Genomic DNA, 17,508 nt, shown 5'->3' on the forward strand with positions numbered 1-17,508 from the left:
GGTTTTTGCTGCACCACAGATTCTGCAGGCCATGAGCACTATTCACAAGAAAGAGTCGATCATCCACCTGCACCGGGGGGTTCAGGGATGACACGTCCCTGCACTAAAGTGCTAATGCACTAAAGGGAATAAAAAAAGGAAACAGATCTGGCGCTGCGCTTGTTCGAATCGTCCAGAACGAGGAAGAAGGGCGTGTGTGAGCTGTCAGTCATTCCCGTTGACCCCTCCCATTTTTAACTTTGTTCAGAAAAAACATCCTTCAAGTTTATCTCCTGAGTGACAGAACTGGTAAAAAAAATGCATCTGTGAACATTTGGTCCTGATGTTGGTGCAATGTCAGAACATTTGGAAACTGAAGAATCTTCCTTACCTGGACCGCAGAGAAGAGGACACAGAGCACCACACACGTCTCCCGTGTGAGGACACTCGGCCGGTCCATCTCGAAGGCGTCGTCCCAGGCCACGGGACTCGTATCGGTCCTCGGACCTCCGCCTGAAAAGTAGCGTTCAGTACGTTGAGTACGTTGAGTACGCACCGCCACCACCGCGGGGCTGCTCCGCCGCGACTGGCCCCGCGTCCGGATGAACGAGCGACGGGCACCTGCTTTATTACGCGGCGGGACACCGGACGGTCCCCGAGTTCGGCAGGTTGCGCGGAGGCCGGGGAGTAAAATAGCGCGGACGGGACTCACCTTCGCTCCAACACGCTCAAGTCGAAATCCGCATTTAAAAAAAAAAAATTAAATAAAAATCTTTTTTTTCTTTTCTTTTTTTTATTTTTATTTTTGTATTTTGTTGAATAGACCAAAACGCGCGTCTCTCCTCCGGCGGCGCCGCGCTGCGGGTTTATGCGGGGATGATGTGCGTCAGGAGCGGCTGCTCGCCTCCAACTTCAGCTCGGGCGGAATTCAACACCGCCGACTGACAGAAGTTTGCGTGCAGCCCGCAGGCGTTCCGCTAGGCGGCGCTCTCGGTCAAATTCCACCCTCCACCCATACATCCACACAACAATTTGGCAAACATTAACAATATATATGTGTTTCTGTATATACACACACACACGTACATTATATTTACATTATATATATACTGTGTGTGTGTGTGTGTGTGTGTATATATATATATATATATATATATATACTTATATATGTGTGTGTGTGTGTGTGTATATACATATATATGTGTGTGTGTGTGTGTGTGTGTGTGTGTTTTTCACATTTTTTTAACAGCAGCGGTACAAACATAATTGAATAATGCCAGAATTAATAGCTTTCCACTGCAGGGTGTACTTGATCATGGCTGGGAAAGTAGGATTTATGGACTTGTGACTTTGCAGGTAGTAAAAATAAATAGATTTATAATGGTCTTGGATTGCTTTGGTAAAAGCAAACAATTGGAGGAAAAGGGAGAATTCAAATTTAATCTGTTGAAAAATGAAGGCGCACACATTTTTTAGATCTTCACAAACAATTCGACGAAAGGAGCAGTCCGCCTCCTCTCTGCAATCTTTAAAGAAATACCTTGGTGGGATATAAACCACTTTAATTTGAATCAAAATCAAATTTTTGGAAGGTAGGCACCAGCTCTTACCTTCCAGTCCAGGTCTAGAGGAAGCTTATTCCAATAGGCAGTGGTGTGTGGAAAGGAGACAAAAATCTTTGTGAAATATTACTGAAATCAAGAGTCATTTCTATGGTTCTGTCCAACAGTGATGGAAAATGATAACCCGGGAAGAATTATGGTGTAGAGCAGGTACTCTTTTTTTTCTCATATTTCCTTGTCATGTGAACCGCTACACTCTCTCTATATATGTATATATTTTTTTCCTTTTTGCAATTGCAGACAACAACAATGGCTTAAATAGCCACAAACCGCTAAGAACAGTTTAAAGTTTACCGAACAGTAAGTTGTCTTTAACGTGACATCAAATAATGTTCTCAAATAATCCCACACATATGTGTATACACACACACACATTTATATATATATATAAACTCATGACCTTAAAGCAGTGCAGCATAATGCTTCTTGGAATGATGCCCGAGTGAAGTCATGCAACATGGGGTGAGATCAAAGAATCTATCAGGATCCGCCAGAGGGCACAGCTTGCTGCTCTATTATGAGGTGAGGAATAAAATGTGACAGTGAAAATGCAGCTCTTTGACTTTTAATTACACTGGGCAGCAGAAAGCCGGCTTCTCTCCCTCGTACCGTTTGTAGGCTCTGTCCCTGATCAAAGTCAGCCAGCTCGAGATTTTGTCACAGGCCATGGGATAGGCTTTCATGCGTCGAGCTCTGATTAGTTCATTTTCTCGTTTTTCTGGCACCGTGTTTCATTTGCGTGCCAGAATGTGAACCTGGGGGCGGCTTGAGCGTGGCAACTCCTCAGCCAAGGCGTTGAGGCTGCAGGTGTACATCAGGTGACCTCAGGTCATATCACAGACTTCACTCAGCTGAGCCAGACCGAGCTTGTAAACGCTGGCGTGTCATGTAAGTGACTCTGTCGGTGGAACTGTGCGTCCGAGAAAGAATCGGCTGGACCATAAATTGAGGTCTCACAGCACGATGAACATCTGAAACTCACCCAAACCCTGTAATATAAAAAAAACTGTCAAACTGATCATGTTTTTTATGAATATGGCCCCAAACGGCAACAGATTTGAAAGGGAATACTCAAGGAATGAAATCTGTTCTATCGTTTTTTCCTATTCCTGTTGAAACATACAGAAAGATGAGTTTGATGAAAGTCTGTTAACTCTCTCTTAGGAGAGTCAACAGAACCGAAGTCCTTCCATTTTTCAGTCATCAGCTCATCGCCGTTTGCTGCTATCGAAATATACACATATGCATAGGAGTCATTTCGTCTTGTTTACATCAAGCCACTCTTTTATTGCACAATTGCACAGTGCCTATTGTTCATATTCATTTCTTGTCTCATACATTTGGGCCCACAATTTGGATAAAAACAACACACAAACAAACAATTTGTTGAATTTTATTACAAGAAAACATTAGGAAGGTAAACTCAAATTAATAATTTGTAGTGGGTGGTAGTAGCCTAGTGGGTAACACACTCGCCTATGAACCAGAAGACCCGGGTTCGAATCCCACTTACTACCACTGTGTCCCTGAGCAAGACACTTAACCCTAAATTGCTCCAGGGGGGGACTGTCCCTGTAACTACTGATTGTAAGTCGCTCTGGAAAAGGGCGACTGATAAATGCTGTAAATGTAAATGTGTTAGGTGTGTGTTAGTTGCATTCACTTTTGCATGCTCGAAAGGGAGCGGGCGGGCAGCACAGTCTTTATTATTATTATTTTTTAACCTTATAACTTATTCGTCATGAACCTGTACCTGTGCACGTCTGCGTAAACTTGGCCCGGGTCAGAATCGGCGTGGAATCTGTCTCCCTCTAGCGGCCGCTAGAGGAGACGCGCGTTTCGCCGCGTTCCCTTTAAATTCTGCCCTTCTGGTCTTGTGATGTGACATCATTCGGGCCGGGTCGCTTTCGAGGCTGGAGTTGAGTACTTGGCCGGTGGATCAGAGACTTTCCGAGTCACGCCAGAAGCAGCCCGCCCGACTGTCGCGCCCATGGCCTCTGCGACGTCCACGCCGGTCGCCTCCGCCGGCCGCGCGACGCGCGCCACCCGGCGCAGCACCGCCGGCGCGTCCCCGTCCTCCGGCGCCAGCCCGACCCGCATCAGCCGCATGCAGGAGAAGGAGGAGCTCCGGCATCTCAACGACCGCCTGGCCGCCTACATAGAGCGCGTCCGGCAGCTGGAGAACGACAAGTCGTCCCTGCAGCTGCTGCTGGAGGAGAAAGAGGAGTCGAGCGGCCGGGAAGCCGCCAACATCCGCCGGATCTACGACGCCGAGCTGGCCGACGCCAGAAAGTCGCTGGACTCCATAGCCAACGAGCGGGCCCGGCTGCAGATAGAGCTCAGCCAGCTCCTGGAGGACCACAGGAAGCTGCAGGCCAGGTGTGGCACCCACACACGGCGTCGTTTGTCCAGAGCGACTTGCGACCAGTGGCTCCGGGGACACGGTCCCCCTGGAGACGCTCTGGGACGCTCTCAGATGGTTGGTAGTAGCCTGGTGGGTGACACACTCGCCTATGAACCAGAAGACCCAGGTTCAAATCCCACTTACTACCATTGTGTCCCTGAGCAAGACTCTTAACCCTAAGTTGCTCCATGGGGGGGGGCTGTCCTTGTAACTACTGATTGTAAGGAGCTCTGGATAAGGGTGTCTGATAAATGCTGTAAATAGGCCACAATGGTACAAAAGTGGGGTTCTGGTTTACTAGGGCCATGACCACCACTTTGCTGGGTCCATCTAGCTAGAGATTTCCCACACGTGCCCAAATGTACCAACTGTGGGTCCGGTTCATCACCTGTCGCATGAGCGGAGGTTGAACTTTTGGGCCCTGTTGGTTTGAATTAGACTACCATGGTCACCCCATCTTTCTACTCTGGGTGGTAGTGGGTAACACACTCGCCTATGAACCAGGGGACCAAGGTTCGAATCCCACTTACTACCATCATGTCCCTGAGCAAGGCACTTAACCCTGATTGTCTCCAGGGGGGGGGCTGTCCCTGTAACTACTGATTGTAAGTCGCTCTGGATAAGGGCGTCTGATAAATGCTGTAAATATAAATGTATTCATCGTCTGTCCCTGGAACCCCCTGTCTCCGTGTCTTTAAATTATCCCGGCCAGTTTGGTTTCTCGCCGTGTATGCGTTACCCATGATGCTTTGTCGCAGCTCATTTTTTAAAGTATGGTGCCTGGGCTCCTGTTAGCAGTACGCCAGGAAGCTCCGTAACTAAACCGCGAACTGGTGAGATCGGCCTGTTCGGCAGTAGAGTGAAACGGCAGCTCGGATCATGGTGGGTTTTTTTTTTTTTTTTTTGTGCCCATGTTGAAATGTGCGTAGGAATTCTAAAAAGGAGGTTGAGCTGAACACCGCCCTCGGACACTGGCGGCAGCTGGAAGCCGCCCTCAACTCCAAGGAGGCCGAATACAGCAACTTGCTAGCAGGGAACAGAAGGCAGGAAAATGAAATTGCTGACCTCAGGGCCCAAACGTCCAACGTAAGCCTGAGCCCTACCCCGCATCAGAGTCCACGTTTTTTTTTATTGTGTCTAGAACGTGGAAGGCCAGGCTCTTCTCATGATTTTTTGTCTTTTGTGCGCATTGCTTCTCAGCTCGAGTCAGCATTGCAAAACGCCAAGGCCCAGCTTAACGCGGAGATGCTACAGCGGGTGGACGCTCAGAACCAGATCCATACGCTGCAGGAGCAGATAGACTTTCAGAGGCACATCACTGAGCAGGTACGAGACACGTTTTTTTTTTTATTCTCCGTATGGAGAAGTTGCACGGCGAGCGTTGGCATCTCGACTGCGCAGGAGGTGAAAGAGCTGAGGAGCCGCCACGAGAGCAGGCTGGTGGAGGTGGACTCGGGCAGGCAGAAGGAGTTCGAGAGCAAGCTGGCCGAGGCCATGCAGCAGCTCCGCAAGGACCACGAAGGGCAAATCCAGCAGTACAAGGAGGAGCTGGAGCGCACCTTTGTCGCCAAGGTAACCGCTGCCACGCCTGAGTTCATGTCAGGCGTCACGGTAGCATTTTTTTTTTTTTAAGGGGTTTGCATTACTGATGATTCTTGAAAAGTTGCAACACAACAGCCCCACAATTCAGTTTGGTGGCGCGTGACGCGCCTCCGTTGACACGTCCAACGTAGTCACTTTCACCCCATATATTATAGCACGCTTTAGCCTTAAGAATTAGTCCTATTCATAATTAATAATTTGCAAAGTGAGCGATAAGACAGCCTTAGTATAGTGTTCCGTGTGATGTGTCCCAGTTCGGCGCTAAATTTCAGCTCCGGTGTGGAATTCTGAAATGCCTTCCGGGTTCTGTAATGACGTGGCGGCGTGTTTTGCGGAACGAAATGCGCTCAGCGGCCCTTCTCTTGTCTTTGTTACTGTTGCTGGCGCAGTTGGAGAACGCCCAACAGGCAGCCACAAAGAACAGCGACTTCGCCTCGTCCATCAGGGAGGAGTTGGCGGGGGCCCGGCTCAGACTGGAGTCTCAGACCGCTGAACTCAACCACCTTCAGAAACAGGTACTTGGTGGCGATGATCCCATCCGGTTTTTCATGTGGTTTTTATGTGGTGGTGGCCGCCTAGTGGTTAACACACTCGCCTATGAACCAGAAGACCCAGGTTCGAATCCCACTTACTACCATTGTGTCCCTGAGCAAGACACTTAACCCTAAATTGCTCCAGGGGGACTGTCCTGTAACTACTCATTGTAAGTCGCTCTGGATAAGGCCGACTGATAAATGCTGTAAATGTATGTGCGGTAGCGGCCATATGTTAATAGAACCCCCTCTCTGCCCTCGCCCTGACAGAACACTGCCCTGGAGGGTAGGGTGCGGGAGCTGGAGCGCATGCTGGACCGCGAGAGAGAGGTGGCCCAGCAGCGGCTCACCCGTAAGGACCAAGAGATGGCAGACATGCGGGAGCAGATGCAGGCCCAGCTGGAAGATTACCAGAACCTGCTGGACGTGAAGCTCACCCTGGACATGGAGATCAACGCCTACAGGAAGATGCTGGAGGGAGAAGAGCAAAGGTCTGCTTGGTCGCAACACCCTTGAGAACCTCTGGTTCATGCTGTGTCTGGAATGCACATTTTAAAATGTTAAATCATCGTACAGGTTGAAGTTGTCCCCGAGCCCGTCAGAGCGAGCTAATGTCCCCAGAACACACGCTCAAGGAACCCGGAGGCTCAAAGGCAAGAAAAGGAAACATGAGGGTTCCAGTGGGCTCTCTCCCTGTTACAAGGTATCCCAGCATTCCTCTGCACGAGGCAACGTATCGATTGATGAGATCGATCTGGAGGGGCGTTATATCACGATCAAGAATAACTCTGAGCTGGTGAGGACGTCCATTTTCATATTTAATACATATCAAAACCATACCAGCTATAAAACGAATTAATGTCTGTTGTACCACAGGACCAGCCTTTAGGTGGGTGGATTATAAGGAAAAGTCACCCATCTTTGGAAGAGGTCATCTACCAGGTCCCGTCAGGCTATGTACTTAGAGCAGGACACACCCTGACTGTAAGGATTAATCCAAACGCTGATGGTTTACATGAAAAGTTTCAAAAGTTACGTTTACGCACCAGGATTTTGCCACATTGGCCAAACTATTTCTTATGTACCAGACAGTTGGATGTACAGTATATCGATATGTTATTATTAAAATTTCTTTTTAGCTCCACTAAAAGCTCCATTTTGTTTTAATGGCAAGTTTCGACTGAAGATTTTCCCAGAAAAATGTCATTTTTAAAAGTGTTTGGAAGAAGGATGGTGGTGAATGAGCGTGTGCTCCGTCAGATTTGGGCAGCGGGAGCGGTTGTGGAGCCTGTGCCTCCGGGCGATTTGCTCTTGAAGAGCCATCAGAGCTGGGGAGCTGTGAATGACGTGCGCGTGACCCTGTTCACCCCCCAGGAGGAGGTAACCGGAGGGGACATTTACTTCTTTTCTCGCGGGGCTCTGCTGTTGAGATGCTGTTGGTAAGCGTCCCTGTGCCCCTCCCGCCAGGAAGCTGCCGAGCGCAGGCTTGTGTGTGTGCAGAAAGGGGCTGAAGGAGACTCTGACGTGGATTACGACGAGGAGTTCGTCACGGGCGGTGACATCCACCTTCGACGACAGGTAAGCGCAAGTTCCCCCCCAAACGTCTTGAAACTCAATAAATATTCTGCTACTCGAATCGCGGTGGCATTTCACAAACACCGTTTTCTATATGTTGTTTCTAAGCCGAAAAGAAAGAAAAAGGAAAAGTGTTGTCTGATTTTCTGAGCTGTCCACCCTGTTGTAGGTGAGGTGATCCATTTATAATGTCTGCTGCAAAGCTGAACGTTTTTTATTCAGGTTTCTGCATTTGCTTGCCGGGTCAACAGAGCCTTAAGCCCAGAATAGACAATAACATTAAGCATATGCTAAAGACTAACAATACATTTAGTCTTAGAAGCATGAACCTGCCACGCCTGTCCTGATTCCTAACAAAGACCCACCCACCCACCCCCATGGCTCATCACCTTCCCCTGAACTCATGCCTGTGTGTGTGTGTGTGTGTGTGTGTGTGTGTGTGTGTGTGTGTGTGTGTGTCCATTGAATCTTTAACCAAAAATGATGTCTGACTGCAGCGATCTTTCACAGGGAGCCCAAGGAGCCAATGAGGCTAGCTGTGCAGTCATGTAAGCCCCGCCCACCGGAACCGGTGATCTGCTGACACCAGCAGAGCGACCAAAAAACAACCAACAGTATTTATCTCTTCGGGGCCGAACTTGGTCGGGAGATGAGGAAGAGTAAGGCCGCTCCGTGCCAAATTCAACGTGCCTACAGCATCGCCCAAAGCACTTTGGCTTTTTTTGTATTATTACTATATATTTTTTTTGTCTGCCTTAATAATATAGAGATGCAAACAACCAACACTGGCAAGGTTTCAGTGTTGTCCGCCCTCAGCCTACTGAGCGCTTGCCTTTTTAAATATCTGATGCTTGACACTTTACTACATTAGCATTTTACCACAGTCTGAAAACGACAGGATCTTGCTTTGTTCAGTGCCTTACATGAGCCACTTTATCTAGCGATTATGTGACTAAATGTGTGCGGTTTTTTTTTGAAGACTTGAAAGAAGCAGCTGATGTGGTACCATGAGGTTTTCTGCTTATATTTAATATTTAATAGACAGAATGTGAGTTAGTTATGGGAAATGGGACGGTGACAATGTGACATGTTCGGGTTGCTCTCTGGCTTGTCTGTCTGTGTCATGCAGTTCCTGAGCACGCCGTACATTTGTCATCCCGTGTTGGGAGTGTGACTGTAGGATTCTGTCTGACTTGCTGCTGAATTTCCTGCTTTGGGAGAGGTAACGTTCATACTACCTGATTTGCACGGAGGGACATCGATCAAGCGTATTTATTAAAATTTTTCTTTTGTCACCAGAAAAAGCTTTTTAAACCTCTTTGTCATTCCCCCCAACCACAAAATCTGAAAATATTATAGTAACAGCTCAAAAATTTCCTTGCAAATGTGAATGCCTGTGAATGTCCATCCTATGTATTTGTGATATTTGTTGCACACGTGTATTAGGTGATTTTGAATTTGAATAAAGATTATGATTAAAACAGTTTTGTGTCTCTTTGGTGTCCGCCCTACAGCATATAGAGGGCACATTCCGTTTCACAGCCACTCGCGTTGCCTGATATTTCAAATCGTGAGCAATTAGTGAACACCCGGATTAATTTGTCCTTCAAGTCTCTAGGCACAAAAGCGTCCTGCTATACTTGGTCCTGCTAGCCTCCACATGGTGGCAGCACAATAAAAGTTAAATCCGTTGGAGGGAATCATCAAGGTGATTGTTACGGAGCAGTGATGACGATTCTCCACGGCTCCCCGATGTGAATATAAAAACCAAAAAAATTGTATAGCTGTGAATGACGCTGTTCACTCTTCCACCACCTTCCCAGGAGGAGGTGACCAGTCATTTCCTCAGACGCTTATCCCTGCTCTCCTTAATTAGACCACCGTCTCTTTGCCGGTGTCCTTATTAGGGAAGGGGACGGAGAAGGACCGTCCGCTGCGCTGAGGCTGTGCTGGTTGGGGAATCTGCAGACACACTCTCTGATTGGTCCTTTTCCATGACCTGAAGAGGTGGACGTGGTATCGCAGTGACACCTGTAGGACACAGAAATGTGCTTAGGGCTGCATTTAGCTGGGCTGTTTTACTTACATCCCTCATTTACACGTGTGTGTGTCTGCTTACTACTGTCCAGAAGATGTAGATGGTGAAGAGGGCCATGGTGAGCACTATGAGGCCCACAGCCTCCATGGCGTTGCTGTTGTAGAGGTCCATGGCGCCCTGCACACACAGCCAACCTGACAGGCTCGCCAGAGGCGTGATGAAGAGGAAGCAGACGGCGTCACCGCACACCGTTCTCCTCTGATGCTGCGTGGACGTGCTGGTCAACCACTGTTCAATGCAGAAATCCCGTTTGTTCTGACTTTACTAGGTTGATGATGTTGGACTATTCTAGGCTTTAAGAAGAACATGCAATGCATTATATGAGCATTTGAGTTTTGTGCCTCGTGGCTTAGGTAGTGATCACACGGGCCTTAATCAGCAGATTACAGCAGGCCGGTCAGCGCACAAGGTAATGTCCATTATTGGAACGTAATGCCTTGTGCACTGTTGTGCACGGGAACTGGTATCTCAATTTAAAGTGGCAGTTGCACCCCGGTTGTGCAGTATGCATTCATGTGCATTGGAGAATTTGTCTAAGTAATTAACACGGGTTATTTGGCATGGGGTGAATGCGTGTGGTTAAAGATGAGCCCGGAAGATAATCTTTTTCTAGGCTGACAGGGCGTGGCCTGTTCTCTGCTCCACTGTTTCTGCTCCCTCACCTCAGTGAGTGGCTTTGGCACCCGATCCAAGGCAAATTCGAAGCGACAGAGCTCGCAGCGGCTGGTGTTGGAGGCAGTGAGCCAGTGCTCCAGGCAGCCCCGGTGCACCATGGCCAGGGACCCGGCACATTCGCAGGGGGAGAGGAGGTCCCCGGCACCACTCCCGTCATGGCAGATCCGGCAGAAAGGCTCGTCACCGGACAAGCTGCAGCACAGTATACACATCAGGGCTTTTACAACGCCTATTACCACTCAGAATACAGAACAAGGGTACTGAAGCCTAATAAATTGTATACATTCGTCATTATTTATACTTACACATACAGTATGTACATAACATACACTGACAAATACACATATCTTTGTGTGCAATGCTACACACCACGGGGCATTATTTTCAAACTGGTGCTAAGCACCAGTAAGGTAATACATGCGTCAAGACTTGCAAACATAGCTGAAAGAATAAGGAACCTGTTGGTAGTCATCTGCATTTTCAAGAAGCATAACTAATCAGGCTGATTATTGACGTGCTATTTCCTGAGGACGCATTTAATTTTACGCTAATGAGCAAGCCCCATGCTTTATGCTTAGTGCCAATTTAAAAATAGTATGTTTTATTTAATATTTTCTGTACCTTTGTCAAAAACGTCTATTCATTTTGAATTTGTCCCTTTAGTTTTATATATTAAACTAATATATAAAAACTATATTAAGTTTTTATATATTATTTTAAAATGTAAACTGTCCAAATGTCCATAGACTATCCAGAAACTATCCAGACAGTTCGGCTGTAGCATTTTTTCCCATTCTTTATCTCACCTGTTAGTACTGGAGGAGGTGACCACAGAGGGGACGGGCCCATCATAGTCCACCACCCCCTGGATAACCGGGACGGACGTTTCCTCCCCCAAAGGCTCCGGCTGAGTCTTGAGCAGCGCCACAGGGCTGCCGGCCAGCACGCCCGAATCTTCCTCAGAGGCCATGGCAGCTACATAGGGGGCCATTCACTCCGTTCACTGAAATCCCACCTGAGGCCAGGCAGGGAGAGCTTTCTCAGAGCCAGCCAGACGCGTTTAGTCATTCTCGCCAAGGAGCTGTGCCAAATTACCCAATGATTTAGGTGCCACCGAGGGCCGGTAACCTGCTCTCGAAAAGATCTGGAGTCATTTTAATCTCTTCAATAGTCTGGGTATGACTCTAAATCTGCACCCAAACAATGAGAGCACAGCGCTCTGGCTCAAGTGATTTCCTCGCCCTTTATGTGTGGATCAGGGTGGCGTATTTGTATGAAATTAAATGAGGGGGTATCAAAAGCAGATGAGAGTGTTCTTTATCTTAATCCTCTTTGTCTCCACGGAGTCCTTCAGTGCAGTTCCCCTAGCACTGAAAACTAGTGCTCTGAAACGCATTGATGGATTTTGTTGCAAAATGTAACACCACCATTCTTTTATCCTCACATTCATTGCATTGAAATATATTCATATTTTATGCCAATTATAAGCAAAGTTCGATTGTTCGAATGAAGGGCTCCCCATTTTTACAATAAATGTGCTCTGTACAAGTATGGCAGCGTGTGTGTGTGTGTGTGTGTGTGTGTGTGTGTGTGTGTGTGTGTGTGTTGATTGTCTGGGCTTTTCTGAAGTGACATGTGGGCCGGCTGGGCAGAAACTTGGCCTCGCTTTGATCTCGGCCTCAGTGGGAGCAGAAGGGGTGACCACAATCGTAATCCCTGTGCACTGATCCCGTCTTGGGAGTGTGGGAATTGGATAAATCAACAGAGCCACATAACAGTTCAGCTCTCATTGAGAATTTCAGCCTCCCCTGTCTGTATTGGCAGCGCTCAAACCACAAAACTCAAACCCATTGAACGACTTTGAGTTTTTAAATACAAAAATTTTTTAACTGCACCATTCCCTCTAGAAAAACATGTATATGCCCACATGTATATGCATGGATATGTGTGTGGCACCTTATATCTTGAAGCAACATGGTAACACATTCTTGTTAGTAAGGTGCATCCCCCATTAAAGCCTCTTATTAAAGGCTTTGGAGGCCATTCCAAGAGAGCCGTTGTAGAGTTTAGAACGCATGCCACAGTACAAACAAACCCTTTCAGAGGAACACATATTCATTACACATTAAGCTTCTGTTTCCTCACTAAATAATCTAAATAACTATTTGCAGTAATTACATCCTGGCCTATAAACAATCCAAAACCAGCATTTACATGGGCTCCTAAAAGTAAAAACAGTTATGAATACATTTAAAAAATGTGACTTACCAACAAGATGACACTGATATTCATCTCCCAAAACTCCATAAAAACCAGACAGGCACTTCTGCGGTCGCCAGTGTCTCCTTCCCCACACACCGTCTGGCAGCTGCCTGCAGCCCTTGCCTGTAAGGAGCCCGTCGCCGGACTGTTTCTCTCCGCTGCTCAGATTAGCATTCAGCTCAAGGTCAGCGGTGAGAATAGATGGGGATTAGATGGGGAAAGTAGGCACAGACGAGACAAATGGAAATCCTTTTCACATCACTGCAAGCTACGTTAAGGGCACCTACTCTCTATAGCGCCCTAATCCAGTTAGACGTCACTATTTCCCTGCCTTTATGGTAATATCACCGTGCTGTGGGTGGAAAGTGCTACCAGAAATTATAATAGAACTTTTTGTTCTATTACAGCATTTATTATTATACATTTTGGGGGATTTTTACACATTGTTGCTTATATCAGACACACATCCACTTCATGGAGGTTAATTAGTGTAATATGAAGACAGAGTTGACCCCTGGATAATAAATGAGTATATATTGAATATGTTGTATTGTTATAGGTACATTTACATAAAATATATTTTACCCTCAACAAAGACATTTCTGTTTCATTCGTTTTCATGTCATTTTACACCATGTTTAATATGCATTTGTAGTACTATGCATAAGTGTCTTGGTTGTATGTAAAATACGGCTGAGCATGTCCAGTAAACAGTAATGAGTTAATGTGGGCACCTTCCATGAACCAACCAGGACAGATATTGACAGATTGAAGAGTGATGCATGCTTCACGTGGACAGTCCCACTGTGCTACAGGCTACAGTGAGCTCAGAATGTCTCGGAAGCTCAGATAAAAGCACAATGTTCGGAATGTTAAGTGAATATTGGTTTATGGTAGATTGCAAGGGACTGCTATGTATGGAGGAAAGGCAATTACAAGGATGAGGTGCGTTAACCTCTTCTGGGACAGCAACATGAAGAACCCACACCTAAATGGTGTAGATTAGCAGCGAAGGAGCAATGAAGGCAGCCGTCCAATTCATATTTATGATTTGTTCACTAGTTTATGTCCACTCCTATCAAAGAAGAAAGTGGTGCGGGAGCAGCGCTGTGCCCTGGGAGACTTTTCCTTTGACTGCCATGGCCAGGCGCTCCCAGTTTTCCCTTTTCTTTCCGTCCGGATCTAATCCCATCGACCATTCATACCCAAGCTGCTTTGCACAAAGGCGAGGGGGAGCAGAGAATTCCTTCATGAACAGAGCAAGAGGGTGAATATTTCCTTTGACACATTCGGGACAGTATAGAGGGCCCAGACGCTGCAGATTATCACAGGGAATAATAACAGAGCGACAAGCTGCCGCGTTAAAGCGACTTCCTCTTTCTCTGGGGTCAGACGAGAAGGCCGAGCCAGGCGACTCCCTGTTGATCCCCATTGTACAATTCTGCAGCTGTAGTTCAGAGGGACTGCCGAACATGGTTCGTGCACCCTCCCCAGTGACCATGAATCAACTGGATTCTCTTAATGGTTTTGGGATGCTGTGACTGATATGTTGGAAACCATAAGCATCATTAATCTATGGTAAAATTAATGGAATTATTGACTGTAATTGCCTCAGAAATATGAAAAAAGGTAAGTCATTTAATGTCCATTATTTGTGAATAATACAACACGATGAGCTTCTGATCTAATCAACCAAATCTTAGCAAACAAGATGCAGATTTAACCATCCTGTTTCATCCTGATTTGATAGCTGAAACTGTCCAAAGTTTGATTGTTATATTTATATTTTTCTCTTTTTGCACAGTATTCCAACAAACGGCCACCGAAAACAATCCACTTAATGTAAGATTTACAAAAACTGGCTGTGCTGGATATAAATTTTTTTAGCACTATATACTGCTCACAACATGCAGCTGTTCAGTGTTCGGTTGGAAAACAGTGTGGTATTCTGTATGCACAATGACCACTAGTATTTGTTAGCCTACTATGGACCGTAACTGAACTTCTGTTAGGGCTTATTTAACGGAACGTGTCATTTTTGAAGGTAAGAATAGTCACAGATTTAACTTTGTGTTCTGAAGTACAGGCTGCTAATAGCTACTTTAAAGCACTCCTTTTTTGCATACAGTATACAATTTGTGTGCTATCCTGAGCATGGCCACAGTTATTGTTCCAGACCTTCTTTGCTGGGTCACCCCTCCCGTCCCAAGGTTCTAATCCTGGCTATTGTTGAGGCAGGAAAATAACCTTTTTGGGATCTGAATAAAGCGTGACCAAATGTGTGCATTACTAGTTCACATTAATTCAGTGAGGACCCATCATACTGTCTGAAGTACGAGATCAATAACATTCGTTGGATTGTGAAAAAAGGCTTTTGTTCGAGGTCCTCTGGAGACGAAGCCTGAGTTGCATTATCTGTCCACATGTCAGCGGAAAATCACTAAAATAACCATTTTCCTCGAAAATGAAAGCCTTTGGCAACAGGAGATTAAAATTTATGACTACCGGCACCACGCGGCTCACTGATCTGAATTTGTTCTCATTTGTTCTTTTGCAACTGCGCTGCATGCACGCAGCTAATATTGTATGCTTGAACAGCCTAATAAAGGCCTACCAATGCATTTCATTCTGTGTGATTATATACGTAAGGGCATGCATAATGCGAATTTACGGTTGCGACGGTAAGTGTGTGTGGGTGCCCATGTTGCGTCTTCACAAAGACGTTTTGTTTTAGTTGCATGTGTGCGCCTAGTCAGGGTCACAGCGAGACCACACACTTGACAGCCCACTTATGGTCGGCCGTCTGAGGGAAATGCCCTGGCGAAGGACACCCTTCCTGGAAGCCCATCGCCTCCAGAAACAGCCAGCCCTGCTCTTCTTTGTTCAACACGCTGTCAAACTGGATGGCCCTCCTGTTGCCTAATCGGATAGCCAGGGGGTAATGGGCGGCAGCGAGAATCACCGATAAGAACTTTGGTCATGGTGGCTATCAATTCGTCTGCTGTGGCAGATTGGGAGACTCTGCCAAATTCAGGTCTGCACAAATATCATATTATTTGTTCAATGTCCATCAATCTAAAAAAATCTTTTTTGAGGGGAATTACTTTATATGTTGCTTTTAATGGCTTTTGGCCCAGAATCCCTCAATTTATATTGTCTACTTACCTTAAATTGGGTGTAATTCATGTTTTGCACCTGCGACAGTGCTAGTTCTGATTTCTATCACTTTTCGCGAAGGCCTAAGCATTTTTTTTTTGTATTTATAAGTCAGAAACGTGTTCTTTATCTAAAAATTTTAAATGCATTTTTAAATGCACTCCCCTGTGACCCCCACCGTACGATCTTATCACGCTTTGCTATCAGAGCAGCTCTAAGGGAGAAAGAGTGCAGTCTCTTGAGTAGTTTTAAATGGAGTCTGAAGACAAGAGAGCAGACCACGTGGCTTCAGTCAAGTGGCCCCTGAGCGCGGTGGCCCTAGCTTATCTCGGACGGAGAAAAGGATGGCTCCGAGTAGTGATGGCACCACAGCTCCAGGGCCAGGGCTGTAACATGAAAGTGCCTGTCCACAGCGCCGGCAAGACTAAAGTGGATCTATTTCAGGTTGTGTACTTCAGCAAGGTCCTTCGGAGAGACATGACGGAGTGGACCCTGCTCAAGCGACTGCTGGACGCCGTCCACCAGCACTCCACCATGATCGGCCGCATCTGGCTGACCGTCATGGTGATCTTCCGGCTGCTCATTGTGGCCGTGGCCACCGAAGACGTCTACGCCGACGAGCAGGAGATGTTCGTCTGCAACACCATGCAGCCGGGCTGCTCCAACGTCTGCTACGATTCCTTCGCGCCCATCTCCCAGCCCCGCTTCTGGGTCTTCCAGATCATCAGCGTCTCCACGCCGTCCCTCTGCTTCATCATCTACACCTGGCACAACCTGGCCAAGCAGCCGGAGGCCGAGCAAAGCAAGGGGAAGGAGAGTCGGGACATGTGCACCCACAGCTGCGACAGTGACAGCTGCTCCATCAAGTCCCACCGGCACCTGGGCCACAGTCTGGCAGATGTTCTAGAAGGAATCACCACCCAGGGTACACAGAAGAGCCCCTGCAACAAACTGTCCAGGGAAAACGGAAGGACGTCCGGCGTGCTCTCCAAGTACTACGTGTTTCACGTCTGCCTCCGTGCCACACTGGAGGTCGGCTTCGTCCTCGCCCAGTGGCTTCTGTTCGGCTTCCAGGTCCCCGTGCACATCGTCTGCACCTCCTTCTTCTGCTCTCAGAACGTGGACTGCTACGTGTCCAGGCCCACAGAGAAAACAATATTCCTCATCTTCATGTTCTGTGTGGGAATATTCTGCATTTTCCTGAACTTCCTGGAACTGAACCACCTGGGCTGGAAGAAGATCAAGAGGTCGATGCAGATGAAGGAAGGCTTGTGGCATGGCTACGAAGCCATAAACCAGGACAGCCCCTCAATCACCTCGCTCACCTTCCGAGACGTGACCAGCACCACCTCCTTGCCCACCCTAGACCTGGTAGTGGACCACACACCCGACTGGACCTGTGCTGGGAACTGCACACCAATGAAAGAAGAGGTCAGCAGCACCTCACAGGACCCCGAGAGTCAGAGTGGGGCACGGACCTTCAAAAGTAAGACTCGCAAAGGGAGGGTCTCAAAGCAGAGGGGCACAGAGGTCTGGATTTGAAGTAAAGTAATAAACTCTCGTTTTACTTTTGCCCCACAGGTGAGTCTTAAAGCCTGAGAA

The 17,508-nt window shown here is 47.2% G+C and overlaps 4 protein-coding genes across 14 annotated transcripts in view; 2 read left to right on the forward strand and 2 right to left on the reverse strand.

Moving 5' to 3' along the window:
* Positions 1–908, reverse strand: part of adamtsl3 (ADAMTS-like 3) — a 90,559-nt gene extending 89,651 nt beyond the window's left edge. For 3 of the 4 annotated variants that reach the window (XM_028956533.1, XM_028956531.1, XM_028956536.1), the window contains exons 1-2: positions 692–908; positions 371–492 (exon numbers count right to left, since the gene is read on the reverse strand). In XM_028956533.1, the coding sequence (XP_028812366.1) occupies positions 371–439 (69 nt within the window). In that variant the 5' untranslated portion in view covers positions 440–492; positions 692–908. Of the gene's footprint in view, positions 1–370; positions 498–691 lie in introns of those variants that run through there. The other variant, XM_028956532.1, reaches the window with a different exon arrangement.
* A 2,569-nt stretch (positions 909–3,477) lies between these two features.
* On the forward strand, positions 3,478–9,198 carry lmnl3 (lamin L3). Of its 8 annotated transcripts, XM_028956043.1 has the most exons (12): positions 3,478–3,980; positions 4,935–5,091; positions 5,206–5,331; positions 5,407–5,577; positions 5,997–6,122; positions 6,411–6,631; positions 6,717–6,936; positions 7,017–7,124; positions 7,401–7,520; positions 7,608–7,718; positions 7,824–7,884; positions 8,226–9,198. In XM_028956043.1, exons 1-11 carry the CDS (start codon positions 3,592–3,594, stop codon positions 7,863–7,865), a joined length of 1,791 nt encoding a protein of 596 aa, XP_028811876.1. In that variant the 5' UTR covers positions 3,478–3,591; the 3' UTR covers positions 7,866–7,884; positions 8,226–9,198. The 8 variants fall into 8 exon arrangements, with proteins under 8 accessions (XP_028811876.1, XP_028811872.1, XP_028811875.1 ...); XM_028956039.1 differs by having other exon boundaries at positions 4,935–5,577; XM_028956042.1 differs by having other exon boundaries at positions 7,608–9,198.
* LOC114765703 (E3 ubiquitin-protein ligase MARCH3) lies at positions 8,972–13,001 on the reverse strand. Its single transcript, XM_028956044.1, has 5 exons — positions 12,757–13,001; positions 11,295–11,503; positions 10,476–10,680; positions 9,835–10,041; positions 8,972–9,746 (listed from the first exon to the last, which is right to left on the reverse strand). The coding sequence occupies exons 2-5, from the start codon at positions 11,477–11,479 to the stop codon at positions 9,588–9,590; spliced, it is 756 nt and encodes a 251-aa protein (XP_028811877.1). The 5' UTR covers positions 11,480–11,503; positions 12,757–13,001; the 3' UTR covers positions 8,972–9,587.
* Positions 13,002–16,266: 3,265 nt separating this feature from the next.
* On the forward strand, positions 16,267–17,498 carry gjd6 (gap junction protein delta 6). Its single transcript, XM_028957103.1, has 2 exons — positions 16,267–17,392; positions 17,488–17,498. The coding sequence occupies exons 1-2, from the start codon at positions 16,267–16,269 to the stop codon at positions 17,496–17,498; spliced, it is 1,137 nt and encodes a 378-aa protein (XP_028812936.1).
* The last annotated feature ends 10 nt before the right edge of the window (positions 17,499–17,508 follow it).

This window comes from Denticeps clupeoides, chromosome 16, assembly GCF_900700375.1.
Source record: "Denticeps clupeoides chromosome 16, fDenClu1.1, whole genome shotgun sequence".
Taxonomy (NCBI): domain Eukaryota; kingdom Metazoa; phylum Chordata; class Actinopteri; order Clupeiformes; family Denticipitidae; genus Denticeps; species Denticeps clupeoides.